Source organism: Gossypium hirsutum, chromosome D11, assembly GCF_007990345.1.
Source record: "Gossypium hirsutum isolate 1008001.06 chromosome D11, Gossypium_hirsutum_v2.1, whole genome shotgun sequence".
Lineage (NCBI taxonomy): Eukaryota > Viridiplantae > Streptophyta > Magnoliopsida > Malvales > Malvaceae > Gossypium > Gossypium hirsutum.
The window spans coordinates 51,060,040-51,082,269 of NC_053447.1; the positions used below are offsets into that span (position 1 = coordinate 51,060,040).

The following is a 22,230-nucleotide window of genomic DNA, read 5'->3' on the forward strand; positions in this document are numbered from 1 at the left end:
TTTGGCCACAGTGACCACGCGGCGAACCGCCGTCGAGTTTGCTGGTGGAATTCGGAGGGCCCAAAAATGGGAGTTTGTTTTTGTTTTATTTTATTTTTTTTGAATCTGTTAAAATAAAACTAGGTTTTTAGGGTTTCTTTTTTGAAGATTTTAGAAACGGCGCCGTTTTCCCCCCATACCCGCGCGTCGACCCGCAACCCAGGATCCGCGTGTTTCCATATTAATGGGATATTTTCGCGCGAGATCCTTCCGCTTTTGCGCCTTAATGCAATCTGGTCCCTTTTGTTTCTTTAATTTAGCTGCATAACTTTATTTTTGTTTCATTTTAGCCTTGATCAAAGTAATGCGTTTTGAAGGGAGGGATATATGCCCTTCTGGTCCCTTTCCTTTCACGTGTGTTGTGATTTGGTTCTTTTAGTGCTTTTCTTTTTTAATTTTGACACTAAACTTTGTTTATTTTTATTTTAATCCCTAATCTGTTATTGTAATCATTTTTCTACTAAATTAATTGTTTAAATATTTTTAATGCTATCATTATTAATTTTGTATTAGCATTTATTATCATTATTATTATTAATTATTATCATTATTAGTTTTATTTTCCCTTTTATTTATTCGTTAACATATTGAATAGTTTTGTTTTTTTTAGGTTTATTTTTTATTCTATATATATATATGCATTATGCTTGTACATATATTTTTATAATTTATTTATGCATACATACAAACGCATTTTTATTTTATAATATATGTCTATATATATCTATATACCTTTTATTATTTTCCTATATACATATACATCCATACATGTATCTTTTATATTTATAATTTCTAAAATATGTATATATACACATATATTTTATAATGCATATCTGCTCGTACATACACACTTTTTTTATAACGTATATACTTATATTTTATATATTTTTTTTTGTATTTTATAATCTATATACCTATATATGTAAATATTTATGCTTTTATATTTTATAATCCATATACATATCTTTTATTTATTTTCCTCATTTATTTATTTATTTGTATGTTCGTTATTATTATTTATTATGCTTTAGAATTTTTATTTGTTTATTACTCATTATTGGACATACGTGATTGATTTTATTTATATACATGTGACTTCTTATTTATTATCTTTGGTTTTTGTTTGTATTATTTTTACTTACATCATTATCATTGTTATTCCATTACACCCATTTTTATTTAGATTTCAAGAAAGAAATTTTAAAAATATAAGTAATACTCGGTATTTGGGATCTTCGAGAGAATTTAGCCCTAACGTATTGGGTTTTGATTTTCTTCGTTGAATCTAAATAATCGAGATTACTTCTTTAAGGATGATAAAAGACTCATTATCGGGAATCCAATATGTTGTGTCCTAACGCGTTGGATATGACACGTTGTTTTCCCGAGATGAGGATTTTTTTCTAAAAATTAATAAATGCAGTAGTCGAAACCGTTTTTTTTCTAAACAAAAATTTTGGTTGTCGACTTTTAAAAAGACAAAAACTGGAGTCGCCACCAATCCTTTATTAAGGTGTGATCGGCCCACCTTAAAAATAATTTTGGTCTGCGAAATTTGAGAAAACAGGTTCGGGAGTCAGTTACGCACGAGGAAGAATTAGCACCCTCGTAATGCCCAAAATTGGTACCAAATTGATTTTTTTAATGCCTTGGTGTCGAAAATTTGAAAAGATTTTAAAAGGAAACTTTTTATTTCATGAACGAATTAAAATAATAAGACAATTCCTATTTCAAAGAAATAAAACACCATACCCAGTGAGTTAGGGCACAATGTTTTTAAATCTTCAAAATACCCGAATATTCCTTTTGTTTTTGAAAATTCTTATTTCGAGAAGAAAATGTCATGACCAGTAAGTTAGGACCCAACATTTTGAATTCCCGAGAATAAGCTTTTATTTCAAATTTGAATTTATTGCGAAACAAATACTTGGCTTTCTAAATTCATCGAAAAATAATCGCGATCCAGTAAGTTAGGACACGATCTTTCACGAGAATCATGAATGCCAAATATTTTGGAATTTATAAAATAGGACAATTTAAATGCTTTGAGAAAATCAAAATAGATGTTTTAAAAGAGATGCTAAAAAAGGGTTAAGGCATAACATGAAACAAATACTCTAGTTTAAGAAAAATATGAATAAATATTCACAAGTATATATACAAGTACACTATATAATTAAATTTATAAATATGTGTACACATATATTTAACGCATATGTACAAAGATACACATAAAAGATGATATGGGATATATAAAAAAATGCATGTATTGAAAATAAAATAAAGGTATAAAGATATGCATGTGGATATGTATTTATAAAAAAATGAAGGATAATATATAAAAAAAATCTAGAAGTATATGTATAAATTAATTTACAAAAGTAAAAGGCTTGAAATATAACAGTATATGTATATATATAAAAATTTAAAAAAATGAAAAAAACATAAGTATATAGTATATAGGTAGACGTGAAATGCAAAATATATTATGTGAAAACTATACGTATAAAAATGATAACAATAATAAATAATAACTAATACTATAATGCAATAATAAAAAACAAATTAAAAACATATAAAAAACCCTCAAATCACAGATTGAGGACTAAAATGAAGAAAAATTGAATTTAAGGGCCGAATTAAAAAACGAGAAAGGATCAATCTGAAATGCGCGTCACAACAGGAGGACCCAAAAGGAAATATGCCCATTTGGATCCAACGGCGCCGTTTCAATGAAATCTGCGAACCTGGTCCATGGACCGAATTGAAACAGGCGCGAAATCTGGTGGCAGAATTGAAAAAGCATGAAGTACTGCATTAAAATAAAAATAAAATCGGAAGGACTAATTGCGAAAATACCCCATTTGGCCAGAACACGCGGATCCTCCCCTCCAGGTCGGGTCACCGCGCGGGTCTGGCCATCAAAACGGTGCCGTTTTATCTTTATTATTAAAACAGTTTTTCCTTTTAAAAAAATCATTTTAAAAGAATGAAACAGGAAAAAAAACCCTCATAAAAAAAGGAGCAGATGCTCTGCTAGGGTTCTTAAACCCATTTGTGCGCTGCCACCACTAGGCCACCCCTTGGCCTCCGATTGCGACGGAGAGGGGTCACCGCGACGGCACGGGCTCCGACGGCACCAGGTAAATCACCTTTCTCTTTTTCCTTTTTGTATTAAGCAAAAATAAAACGAAAATAAAATGAAAATAAAAAACCGACTCTAGAAATCAAGAACTCAAAAAACCTTTTATATCCAAAAATCAACAGGTAAAAATCCCGCTTTCCCCCCACAAAATACAGATTTTAATCGGCTTTATATAGCCGATTAACACCCAAAATCTGAAAAAAAATCAAAAGACCCCGCTTCTTTCCGTTATTTGTTGCGCTTGTATCCCCCCTTTTTCGCAGGTTTGGTGACCGTGGAGTGCGCGCGACGAGTGCGGAGCGACGAGTGCGGCGTGTGGGCGCTGTTGCGGCGTGCGTGTGGGAGCTGCTGCGCCTAGGGTTCCTGCTGGTGTTTTGGGCTAGCAAGTTTGGTTTAGTATCTTGGGCCATTCTAGGTTTAGTTGGGTTTTGGGCCTGTTTATTGGTTTGGGCCCGGGCATATTTGTTTGCTTGGGCCCAAGCATTATTGGGCTTGTACAGCTGCCCCTCTTTGTTCATTGTCGTGTAACGGGAATAGAGCAAAGACTAAAAGCCCAATTGTGCCCGGTCTTACTGAGCCTTACCTTCTTCAGTGCTTTTCTTCTTCAAGTAGCATCATTCCAACCTACTGCATCTTCAGAGGTATAGGAACTAGTGCTTCGATCCACTCCTACTGCATCGTCAGAGAGATATGATTTGTACCTTGTAGCTTCTCAAAATAACAAAATTTGCTATCTTTAGTCTGCTCCACTGCAACTTCAGGGAGATAAGACTTGTAGCTTCAATTTGTTCTGCTACAACTTAAAGATAAGTCTGATGCGATCTGCTCTACTGCAACTTCAGAGGGATGAGATCTGTGGTCTTAATCCACTCCATTGCAACTTTAATGAGATAGGATTAGTTACTTCACTGTAACTTCAGGGAGATAAGACTTGTAACTTCGATCTACTTCACCACCAGTATGGGAAGACAAGATCTACTTTCTTCGATCTACTTCACGCCAATACATGAAGACAAGATCTGCTTTCTTCAATCAATTCGACTGCCGACCGGGGGATAGAATTACTGGCTTCAATGTACTCCACTGCAACTTCAGGGAGGTAAAATCTGTCATCTTTGATATGCTCCACTACTGCTTAGGGAGATAAGATCTGTAATCTTTAATCTATTCCACTGCTGCCCAGGGAGATAGAGTTACTGGCTTCAATGTACTCCACTGCAACCTCAGGGAGGTAAAATCTGCCATCTTTGATCTGCTCCACTACTGCTTAGAGAGATAAGATCTGTTATCTTTAATCTATTCCACTGCTGCCCAGGGAGACAGATTTACTGGCTTCAATGTACTCCACTGCAACCTCAGGGAGGTAAAATCTGCCGTCTTTGATCTGCTCCACTACTGCTTAGGGAGATAAGATCTGTTATCTTTAATCTATTCAACTGTAATGTCGGGGAAACCAGATTCATCGTCGTAGCTTCAATCTGTTCCACCGCACCGTCAGGGAAGTAAGATCCGCCGTTGTGGCTTCAATCTTTTTAATTGCAATATCAGGGAAACTAGATCTGCCGTCGTAGCTTCAATCTGTTCCACTGCACTGCTAAGGAAGTAAGATTCGTCGTTGTGGCTTCAATCTTTTTAAGTACAATATCAGGGAAACCAGATCCATCGTCGTAGCTTCAATCTGTTCCACTGCACTACTAAGGAAGTAAGATCCGCCGTTGTGGCTTCAATCTTTTTAAGTGCAATATCAGGGAAACCAGATCCGTCGTCGTAGCTTCAATCTGTTCCACTGCACTGCTAAGGAAGTAAAATCTATGGTTTCACCAGTTTATTCTCTGGAGAACATGACCTGTATAATTCCATTTATGAACCTAATTATGCTTAGTGATTAGGATGACATGATCAGAATGAATCAAATGCTCCTAACTAGACGTGTATGAATGACATTTGAATGAATGCAAAATGTCATGAAAATGATATTTTAATGCTCGAGTTATTATTACTCCAAGTTTATTAGTGTTTTATCGCTAATGTGCTATAGTGCCCTTTTGCTCGGCTGGCGAACCCAATAAGCACTTGACCAGATTGCCTCCACTGTAAACCTCCAAGTTTGATCCACTGGGATGCAAAATTTGTACAATACTTTCCCGTTGTAACCCAAGAGTAAAAGATTTGGCCTTTTCTCAATCCTCTGTTATCACAATTCAAGGATACAGGATGTGAAACTTTTTGGTCTCTTACACCATTCCCAGGGTGTTGTACCAAATGCTCATGCACAAATGAAGAAATCTTCTCCAAGAACAACTTCTTCTTATTATTCGGTGATCATTGCTTGCTTGTTCATTGAAGCTTTGTCACCAACATGACATCTTGCCATTTTATTCAATTTAGATAAGAAAATTCAAAGGGATAGTCTTTAATTTAAACTCTTCTTTATCAGATTTCCAACCCAGTGCATTCTAAACAATAGTCCTGTTTCAGGTTCCTGTATTATTTAGAAGCTTCTAAAGTAATATGCAAAACTTCCCTTTTGAAAGTTTTACTAGCCTGTCAATCATTATTCTAATGCAACATGCTTACAAGAGATCATAACAATGGGTAAGAATAGAATTGGTTCTGAGCATAGCTCGAAATGAATAAATTATCAAAGATAATAAAGATGGATAACAAAGAAATTGATTTAGAAATGCGTATCTTGGCAATGAATGAAGTGTTCCAAGAATAGCAAAAATGGTATAAGGATTAGGTGCCCCAGACATCGCAGCTTGAACTTCTCTGTACAAACTTTCTAAAGACCATTCTGAGCTTAACATGTGTTTAGGAGATCTATAGTACTTTGTCGATGCCCCAAGATGTTGCTTACCCTTTCCTATTGATTCAGGTATAGCAAGACCACTGCATGCCCCACTCTGATCAGTATTTGAGCTGCTCTGATAATCTCATGCCCCATTCTGATCAATATTTGAGCTGCCCTTTTTGGGTTTTCAACTCAAATCCCCTTCGATCTAAGGCACCCTTTGCGGGTTTTCACCTTAGCCTCTCCATTTTTACTTTTTCATTTTTCATTTTCATCTTTTCATTTTTCACATCACTTTTTTTTTGGACTCAAACTTCCCTTTGCGGGTTTTTACCTTGGTCCTCTCCTTCTTTAAGCGGAGAATTTCCTGACTGAATTTGGGTTTACAGGACTTTACAGGTTTATCATCCATCTCGCTCAAAATTAAAGCTCTTTTGGAAAAAACCTTCTCTATAATCATAAGGTTCCTCCCAATTTGGCATCCATTTCCCTCCATAATTTTTTGTAGATGGAGGATCTTCAACATTTGGTCACCCTCGTGGAATTCTCTAGGATGAACCTTTTGTTACAGGCTCGCATCGTTCATTTCTTGGTACATTTGACCATGATGAATAGTTTCTAGTCTTTTTCCTTCTATCAAGTTCAATTGATCACCTTGCGATTGGATCCGCTCTGCTTCATCCAACTTGCTCAGCCAATACCCGAAGAGAAAGAATTTCAACTTCAATAGAAAAACGTGATAAACTGAAAAGAGTGGCATTGCCCCGGTAAAGTTTTCACTGCACCATTCATGATATTCGCCTTGAACATACTGCGAATTTCTAATATCGGGCAGTTGTTTAAATTGCAATGACAATGCTTAACCTGGGCAATCCTGATATGACCATGCGTAGACATCTTTGAATTCTTGAAGTAACTCAATAACGTCTTGTTTTGTTTCTTCGGTCATGCATGCTCCATCAAGGTCACAGTCTCTACTATCTCATTTGTTTCTCTTATTGCTTTACCATTCTCAACAAGTCAGGAGATAAGCTACAATTTATGACATCTTCAAAGTCATGAGATCCCTCTAAACACATGTCTCACTCAAAAGGAAATTTTGAGTCTGTAGCAGCGTCACTCATGTCATTGATATTTGGGGACCCATAGTGGGTACCAAAGAATATACAAAAGAATGTATGATGAATGAATGAATGGTTTAGCAAAAAAAAACGACGAAAACGTAAAGACTGAAAGAATATTTGCTCAAAGATGATTGCAATAATGTATTCATTAAAATAATAATATTCAGACGTGAGCCTATTTCACAAAGAAATTCTTATTGCTTCTAGGCTGAAAGCAACAAGTGTGTTCTGAACATTACTCTAACAAACTCTAAATACTACAGGGTTTCCTCTGCAGTCCAACTATTTAGAACATTCCCAGGTTTGCAAGGGCGAATATCTGACAAGGTCCCTTCTTCAGTTGTTTCTTCGTATATGTCACTGATGTGAACACCCCCAGCACCTCTTTATATATTGCATCCACCCTATTGTCAATCATGATTGGGAAGCGGATTTTTTGCACTTGATGAGTCATCAAGCTTGACAACACCCATGTTGATGATTTTTTCAACTAACTTTTTGAAGGTAAAGCAATTCTCGATTGAGTGCCCTGTAATTCCCGCATGGTAGTCACATTGTGCGTTCCCATCATACCACTTGGGATACGGAGGTTGTGAGGGTTTTATGTAGGAAGGGGAAATAACGTGTGCATCAAATAAGCTTTGGTACAGCTCCTTATACGACATCGGAATTGGCGTGAACTGGAGCTTCTCAGTACCTGGTTTTACTCCAGATTCCTGTCTCAATAAACTTTGTTGACTAGCAACCCCCTTTCCTATATGACTTACAGCAACTGATTTAGAGTAACCTGTGTTGTTCACCTCATTTTCTCTTCTCCTTAAGGCTGACCGCTTGTTACTCTCTTCCGCATCAATCTTCCCACTCCTGATGGCATTCTCAATCATCTCGCCATTCATGACTATGTCAGGAAAGCTTTTTGTGGCACTTCCTAGCATATGTGTAATGAACGGTGCCTTCAAGGTGTTAATGAACAACATGGTCATTTCCTTTTCCAGGAGCGGTGGCTGGACTTGGACTGCGACTTCCCTCCATCTTTGTGCATACTGCCTAAAGCTTTCGCTCGGCTTCTTCTCCATATTTTGGAGTGTAATCCTATCAGGAGCCATGTCTGTCACATGACTATATTGTTTCATGAATACTCGGGCCAAGTCCCTCCATGAACCAATCGTGGTACGGCTCAGTTGATTGTACCACTTAGATGCTGCCCCTGCTAGACTATCTTGGAAACAGTGTATCAATAATTGGTCATTGTTAACGTATCCAGCCATTCGTCTGCAGAACATGGTGATATGAGCTTCTGGGCAAGTTGTCCCATTGTACTTCTCGAATTCAGGCATCTTAAACTTATAAGGGAGAATTAGATCTGGCACTAAACTCAGCTCTTTTGCGTCAATGCCTCGATAACTTTCAGTAACTTCCATTGCCTTGAACTTCTCTTCGAGTCCCCTGCATCTTTCTTCCAACTGTTTCGGTAACTCTTCCTTCATTCTTTCCTTCTCAACCACTTCATCAAAGTCAGGAATGGCAGAGTTAATAGGATTAAAACCAAGCCCAGTTTGGAGGTTCGAAATACTAGCTCGAAATTGCTGAGGCATGATAGTGACAGTAGATTTGCACGAGTATTCAGCTTGAGTTCGCTCATGTGGAGGGGTGAAACCTGAAGGATAGAAAAGTTCATCATCATTTCCCTCATCGACATCTGCCATGGGGCCCTTTCCTTTGTCAATTCCCTTAGTTATCAGTCGGGTTAACTTTGCCACTATATCCTCTTGAGATTCCCGCATCTTCTCAGACATCTCTTGTTTTATTTTGTCTAACCGCTCCTACATTTGTAGCTGAAGTCGGTCTTGCATCTCTTTCTGGTACTGTTCGAGCTTCTCTAATCTCTGATCCATATCTTTTGTCTTTGCTCGAGTGCCGTATCGGTATCGGGTTGGTTGGTTGGTTTCCAGGTTAACTGAGCAATAATTTTAATTAATTAGGCTCTTTCAATGGATTTTAATGCATATGATGCTATGTAATGCAAATGCATGAGATGAATGCAAAAAGATACGTTGATTCTGATTCAATTCTATTTAGAAAACTTTTCTAGAAAATAAATTTCTTTACATAAAGCAGATATATATATACGGCTTTGCCCTCATACTCCAAGCGAGGACATCTTCTCCTTTTTCATCTGGATGCTAAGATAAATCTTGCGAATTCTTCAAAATGGATGTCTCTTCTATCTCCATTTTACTTGATCCGGACCGTGCTTCGTTGCTCCTTTATCGTCGTGATGCTCGTTGGCTTCCCTTAAAAAAAGTTCAGCGGCTCTCGAATAACCTTCATCAGCTTGAGTCTTCGGGCAACGGAGCAATGGTTATGTAGTCCTCCATTAAACTATCATCTTCCTTTTGTTGTGTTTTCTCGGAACATATTCGGGCAACCGTATTATTTTCCACTTTATCAAGAAACCCATTTCCTTATGACAAGCTCTCTATTAACAACCGAACGTGAATCAACACCTCTTTTATGATGAAAATGCAATGCAATCATGATGTCATGCAATCAAAACAAAATGCAACAAGTTAGTATCGGGTATAAACATTAAATCCAATATAAGCAAGAAATAATAAAAACTCCTAGTCAGGTATCTCCTAAGGTTTAGAGTACTTCTACCTAAGGTAAGTTCCTAAAGCTCACTATATGAGGTTTAGTTTTTAGAGTAAAGGTACCCGAACCAGCAGATTCATCGATCCTCACCCATTATAGGCTCATGTGAATCAAGTTCAGTTCAGGGGGATACATTTCCCTATGGCTGCACGGAGATAAAAATCTCACGAAGACATTGGTACGGATGTATCCCGAAAGCGGTCCGCTACCCTGCACGGAGGTGAAAACCTCACGAATGACTAGTTTCTCGCTCCCACTTAAAGGGTAAAATGCAAAGATGCAAATGCAAAGTGACCAATCATACCAAGATGAAAAATTAATAAATACGAAGGGAACTCATGAATTTTTTTAAAAACTTTTGATTTTCGACACAAAGACAAATATAATCAGTTCATGGCTCGACTCTCTAAAGGTCCCCAGTGGAGTCGCCAAGCTGTCGAAACCGTTTTTTTTCTAAACAAAAATTTTGGTTGTCGACTTTTATGAAGACAAAAACTGGAGTCGCCACCGATCCTTTATTAAGGTGTGATCGGCCCACCTTAAAAATAATTTTGGTCTGCGAAATTTGAGAAAACAGGTTCGGGAGTCAGTTACGCACGAGGAAGTATTAGCACCCTCGTAACGCCCAAAATTGGTACCAAATTGATTTTTTTAATGCCTTGGTGTCGAAAATTTGAAAAGATTTTAAAAGGAAACTTTTTATTTCATGAACGAATTAAAATAATAAGACAATTCCTATTTCAAAGAAATAAAACACCATACCCAGTGAGTTAGGTCACAATGTTTTTAAATCTTCAAAATACCCGAATATTGCCTTTTGTTTTTGAAAATTCTTATTTCGAGAAGAAAATGTCATGACCAGTAAGTTAGGACCCAACATTTTGAATTCCCGAGAATAAGCTTTTATTTCAAATTTGAATTTATTGCGAAACAAATACTTGGCCTTCTAAATTCATCGAAAAATAATCGCGATCCAGTAAGTTAGGACACGATCTTTCACGAGAATCATGAATGCCGAATATTTTGGAATTTATAAAATAGGACAATTTAAATACTTTGAGAAAATCAAAATAGATGTTTTAAAAGAGATGCTAAAAAAGGGTTAAGGCATAACATGAAACAAATACTCTAGTTTAAGAAAAATATGAATAAATATTCACAAGTATATATACAAGTACACTATATAATTAAATTTACAAATATGTGTACACATATATTTAACGCATATGTACAAAGATACACATAAAAGATGAAATGGGATATATAAAAAAATGCATGTATTGAAAATAAAATAATGGTATAAAGATGTGCATGTGGATATGTATTTATAAAAAAAATGAAGGATAATATATAAAGAAAATCTAGAAGTATATGTATAAATTTATTTACAAAAGTAAAAGGCTTGAAATATAACAGTATATGTATATATATATATAGAAATTTAAAAAAAATGAAAAAAACATAAGTATATAGTATATAGGTAGACGTGAAATGCAAAATATATTATGTGAAAACTATACGTATAAAAATGATAACAATAATAAATAATAACTAATACTATAATGCAATAATAAAAAACAAATTAAAAACATATAAAAAACCCTCAAATCACAGATTGAGGACTAAAATGAAGAAAAATTGAATTTAAGGGCCGAATTAAAAAACGAGAAAGGATCAATCTGAAATGCGCGTCACAACAGGAGGACCCAAAAGGAAATATGCCCATTTGGATCCAACGGCGCCGTTTCAATGAAATCTGCGAACCTGGTCCGTGGACCGAATTGAAACAGGCGCGAAATCTGGTGCAGAATTGAAAAAGCATGAAGTACTGCATTAAAATAAAAATAAAATCAGAAGGACTAATTGCGAAAATACCCCATTCGGCCAGAACACGCGGATCCTCCCCTCCGGGTCGGGTCACCGCGCGGGTCTGGCCATCAAAACGGCGCCGTTTTATCTTTATTATTAAAACAGTTTTTCCTTTTAAAAGAAATCATTTTAAAAGAATGAAACAGGAAAAAAAACCCTCATAAAAAAAGGAGCAGATGCTCTGCTAGGGTTCTTAAACCCATTTGTGCGCTGCCACCACTAGGCCACCCTTGGCCTCCGATTGCGACGGAGAGGGGTCACCGCGACGGCACGGGCTCCGACGGCACCAGGTAAATCACCTTTCTCTTTTTCCTTTTTGTATTAAGCAAAAATAAAACGAAAATAAAATGAAAATAAAAAAAAACCGACTCTAGAAATCAATAACTCAAAAAACCTTTTATATCCGAAAATCAACAGGTAAAAATCCCGCTTTCCCCCCCACAAAATACAGATTTTAATCGGCTTTATATAGCCGATTAACACCCAAAATCTGAAAAAAAAATAAAAAGACCCCACTTCTTTCTGTTATTTGTTGCGCTTGTATCCCCCCTTTTTCGCAGGTTTGGTGACCGTAGAGTGCGCGCGACGAGTACGGAGCGACGAGTGCGGCATGTGGGCGTTGTTGCGGCGTGCGTGTGGGAGCTGCTGCGCCTAGGGTTCCTGCTGGTGTTTTGGGCTAGCAAGTTTGGTTTAGTATCTTGGGCCATTCTAGGTTTAGTTGGGTTTTGGGCCTGTTTATTGGTTTGGGCCCGGGCATATTTGTTTGCTTGGGCCCGGGCATTATTGGGCTTGTACAGCAGTATTTTGCATTTAGATTTGAGAAAGTCGTGCTCTAACTTACTGGGTTTTGATTTTCACAATGAATGTAAATACATGAATATTTCCAAACTCAAGTTTTAAACGATCTCGGGAATTAAAAAAGATCGTGTCCTAACTTACTAGATATGATGTTTTTTTCTCGATTAACGTGAAATATGCTTCTTTTTCCATAATTTTCAACATTTTAATACAAGAATCGTATTTTTTAATTCTTCAAAGTTTTCAATTTTCGACATTAAGACGTTAACTAATCAACTAGGTACTAATTTTGGGCGTTACGAGGGTGCTAATCCTTCCTCGTACGTAACCGACTCCCAAACCCATTTTTTCTGAATTTCGTGGACCAAACTCGTTGTTTTAATAAAATTAAATTGTTTATTAAAAACAGCCACTTTTTGAGGTGATCCAATCACACCTCATCAAAAAGGATCGGTGGCGACTCCCGTTTTCGTTTTCATTTTTCAAAACCCAAGTTGACTCCGTTCTGACAAAAAATGGTGTCAACTTAGTTTATGTATAAAATTATAATAAATGGATGCATAATAAAATAGTTATATAATTTTAAATTTTTACATAAGCATATTATATAAATAAAAAGGTTACCCTTTTATCAACATAATCATCTTTAGTATATTTTCTTAAAAAAACATATTTATTATACATCTATTATTAAATGTCTTTAGTTCTAAATTATGATAATTTAGTAAATAATTCACAATTAAGTGAAGGATACGAGGAATTCGAACATACAAAGTACATGCATGAAATAATGAGAAATTATTTTCAGGGTATCACGTTCCCACCAGCTAAAGGTACGAGGAATTCGAGTCAAGAACATCAGTTTTGAATGAAATAATGGAGGCACTAATAGAAGATAGCGTCAGTGTTATTGGGGTGCACACTATGGGCGGGATTGGAAAAACAACGCTAGTAAAAGAAATCGCTAGAAAGGTCAAGGGCAAGTTGTTTGATTCGGTTGTCATAGCAACAGTAACTCAAGCCATTGATATTGGGAAAATTCAGAACATAATTGCAGTGTTATTGGGCTTGAAATTTGAGGAACAGAGTACCCATGTAAAGGCACTTCGACTACGAGAAAGATTGAAGAAAGATGAGAGAATTCTAGTTGTGTTGGATGACATTTGGGCAAAGGTTGATATTGAGGAAGTAGGGATTGCTTTGGGAGATGAACACAAAGGCTGCAAATTACTATTAACTTCTAGAGAGCTCAATGTTTTAACAAATGGGATGGATGCTCAAAAACATTTTTTCCACGAAAAGGAGGCCTGGGACCTGTTCAAGAAGGCTGGCGGTTGTGTTGAAAGTTTCGGTTTGAAGCCTACAACTACGAAGGTAGCCAAAAAATGTACAGGATTGTTGATAGCCATTGCGACAGTTGCAGGGGCTTTAAGAAACAAAAGATTGTTTGAGTGGAAGAATGCTTAACGAGAACTAGAAAAGCCTTCATCAAGCAACTTCACGGGGATAACTGCAGCATATTCAGCTGTTAAGTGGAGTTTTAATTATTTAGAAAGCGAGGAAGTTAAGCTGACTTTCTTGCTTTGCTGTGTAATAGGCCATAATGGTCTCATTGAGAAGTTGACGAGATATATTGTGTGGGTTTGGGTTTATTTGGTGGTGTCAACACTATGGAAAAAGCTAGAAATAAAGTATTGACAGTTGTGGCTAATCTCAAAGCGGCTTCCTTGTTGCTTGATAGTTAAGATGATGAGCACTTTGATATCCATGATGTTGTTTCGGATGCTGTGTCACATCTTCAAAACTAGGTTAGAAAAAATTGGATTGGACAAATTAAGACTAGTCACGTTCTGTTTTGAATTAAGGTTGTGAAAATTATGTTAAGTAATTTGTTTTGGTATAGTAGTTAAGAGATATGAGTAATGTGTGTGAGGTTCTAGGTTTGAATCTTATTTTTTAAAAATTTTTATTATTTTTGCCTAAACCTCTATTTTTAAACATCTTATTTATAAATTATTTTCGCTTAACTAATGACAAAAATAAGTTTATTGGTTTAGTGATAAGGCTTCAACTTACTTTTTAGTCTTATGTTTGAATCCCTATATGTACAAAGTGAAAATTATTTTTATTTTGAACTCTGAGGGAATTTGATAGATGGTTAGTTAGCAGGATATAAGTAGTTTTGATTTACCAAAAAATCTCTCCCACTCTTCCACTCTCCCTATCTTACGTCTCAATTTCCTCCCATTCTCCCATTTTTCTTTTTCTTTCTTTTCTAGAAAATTTTGGTCTATTAAAGTTTTCTCTAACATCATTCTTTATTTTCTATTTTACCGTTCCTTTGTCATTGATTTTCTAATGGGTAAGTCTTGCAATTTTGTTTTTCGATGGTAAGTTTCTACTTGTCAATTGGGGTTGGTTTTTTTTGTAAATATTCAACTATTAATCATTTTGGTTTTCGATAGGAGGAGAGGTGTCTCTCCGGCAAGTTAGGCTCGGCTAATGGCTGCTGTTAAGTCACTATTTTTAGGGTAAGTGCTTGTATACCGTTTAAGGGACAGTTTACTTCTGGTGAAGGAGTGGATTTAAAGCGAAATATTAGGTTAGTTCGTGTTTGTCAATTGATACATTTTGGTGTCGTATGTAGGTTTCGTGAGTTCCAGACGCGTGATTTGTCGTACCAGCAATCAGGTGTGTGAAACTAATTCGAAACATCACTCAAAACTCCGGAAAATTATGAAACAGAGGTTGTTTTTGAAACTGTCCAGCACTACACGACCATGCGCCAAGTCGTGTGGTAGACTGTGTACACCACATGGTCTTGTGTGATTACACGGTCTAGGTTGGTAGAATGTGTGGACCACATGGGTTGGCTTGTTGGGCCATATGGGCCTTTTAGGCCAATTTTGAGACTCGATTAGGGGTCAATTGACAGACTAAAAATTTGGGTCTGTGGGCATTATGTAAGCCTAGAAAAGTGTAAGTTTCGGTATACAAATGTAGGTATGTGTAGGAAGCATGCTAAGTAAGTTCTGATAAGTATAATAATGTGATTTGGTATGTTATAAGTTATGGGTTGTTATGAAATTTGTTATTTTGCTATTGTATGTGTATCAATTACAAGAATGTCTTAATTGTGAAATTCGTATATTATTTGTGATCTGATAATTTTGTTAGCATGTTCTGATGTGAAAAACATGCATGTCATATGTGCATATGATATTTGTTAGTATTTGCATGTGCATTGGGATATAATATGATATGTGATGGAGGAATTGTGATTCTGACAGTATTACTTCACCTTCTGGCGGTGTATTCGCAATATTTGTTCTAGTAGCTTGACTGTAATTATAGTGGCTCGACCACATAGAGTGGCATACCACTACGACCCGATGTGATTGGATGGATGGACTATTGGAGTCCTAATTGTTGTGAACTATTGGATGAAGTTGGTGTGTAGCGGATGGGGGTAGGATATGTGTCTCCATCTATATCTAAATCTATGCTTGCATTTGCATTTGCATCTGAATTTGTTTATGCATTTGTATTTGATTATAAGAATACATCTGATTCTGCATATTCTCATGTTTGAATCTGTATCTGAAAACATATATGTTTGTGTATGCGTTTCTGATTTGTTGCTTGGGATGTGTTACACATTGGGCTTCTAGCTCACTCATTTTTTTAATACGTTTCAGCTAGTCTTCAAACTTAGGATCAGACAGCGTGCATGAGCTCGAATTAGTTTCTCAGCTAATTAAATATAGTGATTTACGTTAATAATTTTTCTGGACTTTTGGGACTATAAGTTGTTCTTTGGTTTTTACATTGTTTGTTGGATTTTGGTATTTTAATGTCAAACTACAAAATTGTATGATTTATCAAACTAAAAATTCGATTTTCAAAATTAAAACTTTGGAAATTTCTGCTTCAAAGATTAAGTAATGACTTAAGTGTTTTCTTTAAATAAATATATGGTTTAATTTGTTTTAGTACTGGAAATGATTTTCCAACGTAAGTATTTTTAAAACATGCTACTCTGAATTCGAATTCTAGATTTTAAATAAGTATTTTCAGACTTTGGTTTTCTAAACATCTATGAGAGTTTGCCAAAATTTTATGCTTTCGAAACATGCACTGAGTTTGGTTAAAACAAAAGCTTTAAACAAGTTGATGTACTTCCTCAATATCCGCTCATAACTTCTAGGTCGGGTTTGGAGTGTTACATGCTTCTTTAGCTATTGTATCGAGGAACTACCATATGCTTTTTTTAAGAGATCATGTTCCAATAGGCTAGTCCGACAATGAGAAAATGAACAGCTAGAATGTTATAAGCTCAACTTGTCCTTAAATTATAGTTGAGCTTCTTAAGGAGATGGGGTGTTCAGGTCTTTCCTTTTTCCTTATGGCCCATTATGGTTCAATGGAAATTCCTCCCAATTTTTTCAGATGAATTGATAGTCTCAAATTGTTCGAGATGTTGGCAGATTAGTCACTACGTAGAAAATTCAAAGGTCGACCGACAACAACGAGGATTGAGAACAACATGGATATCAGAGAATAGGTCGATCCAAAGCGTTGCACAATATGTAGAATAGTTGGCCACAATCAAAGCAAGTGTCCCCATGGAAACGTCTATACTAGTCAATATTCACGGTCTAAAGGAAATTAAATGTTGTACCCAATGTTTGCATTTTATGGTTTTATGGAAATAAAGTTTGGATTGTTTAGTGTTAAGCTTTTATCTAAAATTAACTGTTGCAACTTTTAATACTTTAAAAGATATTATAAGTTATACAAAAAGACTTGTCGAAACCATTTTTTTGAAAACAAAAAATTTTAGGATGTCGACTTTAAAAAATGAAAATTGGGAGTCGCCACCAATCTTTTATTAAGGTGTGATTGGGTCACCTAAAAACGACTTTGGTCTACGAATTTTAAAAAAATGGGTCCGGGAGTCGGTTACGTATGAGGAAGGATTAGCACCCTCATAACGCCCAAAAAATGGTACCTAGTTAATTAATTAATGTCTTAATGTCGAAAATTTGAAAAAATATAATCCTTAGCAAAAACTTAAAAACGTTACGTATTAAGACCCTCATCATTTCAAAGAAAGAAAATGTCACACTCAATGCGTTAGGGCACAACATTCTTATTTCCTCAAAAATGAATTAGGCCAAAATACTCGTGTAATAAAAATTTAAAAGAATATCCATTTATTCAAGATTTAAGAAATCGCGGCCCAATACGTTAGGGCACAATTCCTCTAAAATCCCAAACTCAGAATATTTCCTTTATTATTTTTTAAGAAAAAAAATCTTCATTTTGAAAAATCAATGCGCCACATCCAATACGTTAAGACACAACGTGTTGAATTCCCAATAATGAGTTCTTATTTTTTGATTAAAGAGAAATGCTCGATCGTTAAATTTAACGAAGAAAATCGGAACCCAATACGTTAGGGCTCAATTTCCTTGAAAATCCTAAATACGAGCATTATCTCAATTTTGAAAATTTTCTATTTTTAAATTTGAGTAAAAGATGATGTAACGTTATATTGTACGTACAAATGCTATAATAATAAATACAACAATAATAAATACATCAATAACATATCAATAATATAAATAAATCGATAAGCGAAATTAATATAAAAAATAATCACATGCAAAATATCAAACAAATAAAAAAACATTCTTTTTAACATACAAACGAAAACATGAATTAATAATCAAATGAAGAAAATAAACAAAATATAAAAAATAAAAGGCACATAATATATACATCGAAATTATGAAGATTAAAAATATACATATGATTTACATATAAAATTTGAGTTAAAACTTATATATATAAAATACATAATGCATTTAAGGAAACAAAAAATATACATATATGCGTATACACATAAATCATAAAATATGTGTTAAAAATATAAGTAAGTAGTTAAACATTTTCGAAGATAAATAAAAAAACATAGATATATACGTGTTTATATAAATATAAAAGAACATTCGTTAAGAAAAAAAATGTATGTACATATAAAAGACAAATATATATATATAGGTGTGTATATACATCGTAAAATATATTGAAAATATATGTATACAAAAAAAATGTTAAATCAATAATATATAGATATATGTATGATAAAAATAGTTTAATATAAATTACAAAGACAAATTATATTGAAATCACATAAAAAAAATAAAACAATGGATGGACATTAAGATAATAATATACGGTAAATCAAAAAAGGGTTAATAAATAAATTTAAATTAGTAATTAAACTTATTTGCTAAATTGAATAAAAAATATTTTAAAAAAGAGTGATGAAATAATATACATTTAAGTAAATTAGAAACCGTAAACATTGAACTAGAAAAGATTAAAATGAACTTAAAACGAAATTAGAGGGAAAAAACGTAAATAAAATGAAATAAGGACCCAATTTGAAAGGCGCAAAAAGTCGAAGGGACTGACCGGGGAATTATCCCAGCCCCCTGAAACGCACCGTTTTATCAGGACTAAATCAGAAGCTAATTAAAATTTAAAGAATCCATTGAAGAAAATAAAAAAATAATTAAAATAATTAAAAACACGGAGGGACCATATGCGAAAATTTCCCATTTAGGGTGGAAATGCCTTCCCCCTCACTGAATGGCGTCGTTTTGTCCCTTCTTTAAATCTTAAAAAAAAAAATTAAAACCCATTTTCATTTCCTTTTCTCTGAAGCAAAAAAAATTGTTCTTTTAAGGTTTCTCCAAACCCTTGGATGCCGTCAGTCACTTGTCCCTTCACCAAAGCTCCATTGCGACGAAGATGGTGGCGGCACGGCGGCTCTGACGAAAAGGTAAGCTTTCCTTTCTTCTCTTCTTTTTATTTTAAGTAAAAATAAAAAAAAAGAAATGTGTATGCAAATAAAAATAAAAGAACAGTGAACACTACAAAGTAAAAACGAAAAAAATCACTTTCGTATTCAAAAAATCTTTGTATTCAGTTTTTTTCTCTCTATCTCAAAAAATCCCCCTTTTACAGTATATTAAGACTGCATTTATAGCAATCGTGAAACAAGAAAAAAAAGGAAAGAAATCTCCTAGTATCTTGCTTGATTTTGATTTCAATATTTTCTTGCCATATGCTGCTTTGCTTCTTTTTTGCTGTGCAGGTACGAGCGCGTGGAAGGCAGCGCGGATGCTTTGGTGGTTGTGGCGGCTGAAGATTAGAAACCCTAAGGTTTCTAATGTTTTTGGGCCATTGGTTTTGGGCCTCTGTAGTTTGGTTTGGGCCACATCGGCCCGTTTGTATTTTGCGCCTTTTACTCGGGCCAAAATCTGGTATTACAAGACTAATACATAAGTTGTGGAATTATAAATCAATACAACAAATACATCATAACACTTGAAATTTACATGTATCAAAATTGGAATGAACCGGAAGTGGTAGCGTTGTTTGAGGTATAGTGATTTGCGGGCCTCCATTGACAGGGTGGACGTTAGGGTGTACTGTACATATCAGGAGGATCTGCAGTTGGACCGAATGTGGCCTAAGAAAAGGTGGAGTACATGTTATTACCAAACATATCAAATGATATCAGTGGTTGCTCTAGGTGATATAAACTTGAACCGCCCTTATTCGGGTGAAATGAACTGCTCTGCGACCCATCACAAAAAACGTCAATCCATTAGTTCGATGTGTTCAAAGGCTGGTCCTTCGAGTTGGGCTCTACCATATGTTGATCTTCTGGGTCGAGCTCCCCCATAGGTTGACTTCCACGTCTGTAGTGATGATCCAATACTATCATAAGTTGCCCACCATATAAATAAACGTGCCATCGAGTTATGTACCACTGCATGTATTCAGTCAAGGGACTAAAGTCAAACATGCAGGAGTGCATCTCAGGCCGCCTGTCGTACCAAGCATTCCATAGTGCTACATAACGTTGATGTTTGACGCTCTAATCTGTTGTATGTTTCCCCCTCATTGTCTTACCGTGGACATCAGCAAATTATTGTGGATCAACCAACACAAATTGTCTACACCCAAACTATTACATAACTCAATCGACATTGTATCACTCAACGGTTAAGAAGTTAAGCACCGACGTGTTAATACACCACACATGGACTTCGACGTGAACCCGCTAAGGAATAAAGGTTGCAATGTTCGGTGCAGAATATGGCATCCACAAGAACTGCATAATATAACTTAATGAGTCAAGACACATCACATACTGCAAGTGGATAAATTAAATCAACGTTACTTAAACCATATTAATATATATTACTTTCTCTCCGGTGGACGCTTCTATCATTTGGTGGTAAATGATTAATGTCTGGCTCGCACCAATCCCTAGAGATGTGGTCCATCTAAAACTGAAACAAACACGTTAGCATTTAAACTTGAGAAAATATTATCCACACTTTTGAGTCATTAAATGTTAAGTATAATTTTGTTTTTACTTATTTACAAGTGGCCATGAATATGGTTGGCCCCTAACTGCCACTAGAAACGACATTCTGTATAGAGCCCAGGATTGCAGCAAACCCACACAACCAGCCATGTTACTAACCCTATGATTTGTTGCTCGGCAAAGCACACGGTACAATATGACCAACACTGCTGATCCCCAGCTGTAAGTACCGGCACGAGGGAAATCCTCCAATAGAGGCAAGTATTTTAAGTGGACACATCACCTCGTGCTCAATGGCGGTGCTCGATAACTCCTTAAAATTTGCTCTCAACCATGCTAATGTCAAGGATGTGAAATTCTGTTCCCCGTCACTAGGGGATCATCCAAGCAATCTATGGCAAAGTATTGAAGGTTCCAACATTTTGCTTCGGCTCGTGACCACAGCATCATCAACTATTAACCCAAGTTTGATAGTGGTGTCTTCCAATGTGATAGTGCACTCTCTGTACGACATAATGAAGGTGTGGGTCTCCGTACATCACCGCTCAACCAAGGTGGATATTAAGTTCGCCCTCAAGTCCAAACCTTTGGATCAATGCGACGTCTCCAAATCTTGCTAACTGTAAGTATGGCATGACCTATTTGTCCGGATCGTACTTGAGAAAATGAAACCGCGACCTCAAAACCCAATATCCATCCTGTATGGTAAAATTTTTATAAAATTATGATAAATCAATTATCTATATAATTTAAACATAAAATTATATATTGAAAAGCAAAACTGAAAGCTTGAGAAAATAAAAACATCACACTTATATTATACCAGCATAGTCATTCTAAATATTTTTTTTATTTAAGTTAAATTAAATAGTAATAAAATATTAATAAGCGAATGAAGATTTGCCATAAATATTAATAATAACACGTAGATATCAAATGTGATTTCCAAATCTTTTTCAAGCTTAAGTACCATTAATTCTCTTTCATTATTATGTCCTAATCATAGTTAATCATTAAAACAAAAGGCAACTATATAACTACAAAAAGTACATCAAACAAAAATAATAATAATGTCCTAAAAAAACATAGGTGGTATGGGTAAATATAAAAATAAAAAGAGTTATTTTTATTAAATCAATATCTATAATAATACATACATTTTTACATATAATATAAACAGACATATTCAAACTCGAAAATTTAACTTACATACGAGAACTTTTATAAAAAAAATTCACTCGTTAAAGATAAATTTAATCGTAACTCTAATAATTTCGAGCTTGATTAAATCTGATTTGAACACTTATAATATGATATATAGATTAGTTGAAGCCAAATTAATATATATTCCTAGTTTCCTCATGTGAATGCGATTTTTAGTTTTTATTTAGGT

The 22,230-nt window shown here is 35.1% G+C and overlaps 1 protein-coding gene across 1 annotated transcript; it reads left to right on the forward strand.

The window, feature by feature from the left end:
* Positions 1 to 13,300: 13,300 nt before the first annotated feature.
* Positions 13,301 to 19,650, forward strand: LOC107911182 (disease resistance protein UNI-like). The gene is made up of 3 exons (XM_016839062.1): positions 13,301 to 13,798; positions 19,210 to 19,277; positions 19,593 to 19,650. The coding sequence occupies exons 1-3, from the start codon at positions 13,301 to 13,303 to the stop codon at positions 19,648 to 19,650; spliced, it is 624 nt and encodes a 207-aa protein (XP_016694551.1).
* Positions 19,651 to 22,230: the final 2,580 nt, after the last annotated feature.

Bases quoted from the DNA above. Each gene is read 5' to 3' on its own strand.
- LOC107911182 (XM_016839062.1), top strand. From the start codon at position 13,301: ATGGAGGCACTAATAGAAGATAGCGTCAGTGTTATTGGGGTGCACACT. The intron at 13,799-19,209 runs GTAGCCAAAAAA...GGATGCCGTCAG, and splicing joins TGAAGCCTACAACTACGAAG to TCACTTGTCCCTTCACCAAA. The intron at 19,278-19,592 runs GTAAGCTTTCCT...TTTGCTGTGCAG, and splicing joins ACGGCGGCTCTGACGAAAAG to GTACGAGCGCGTGGAAGGCA.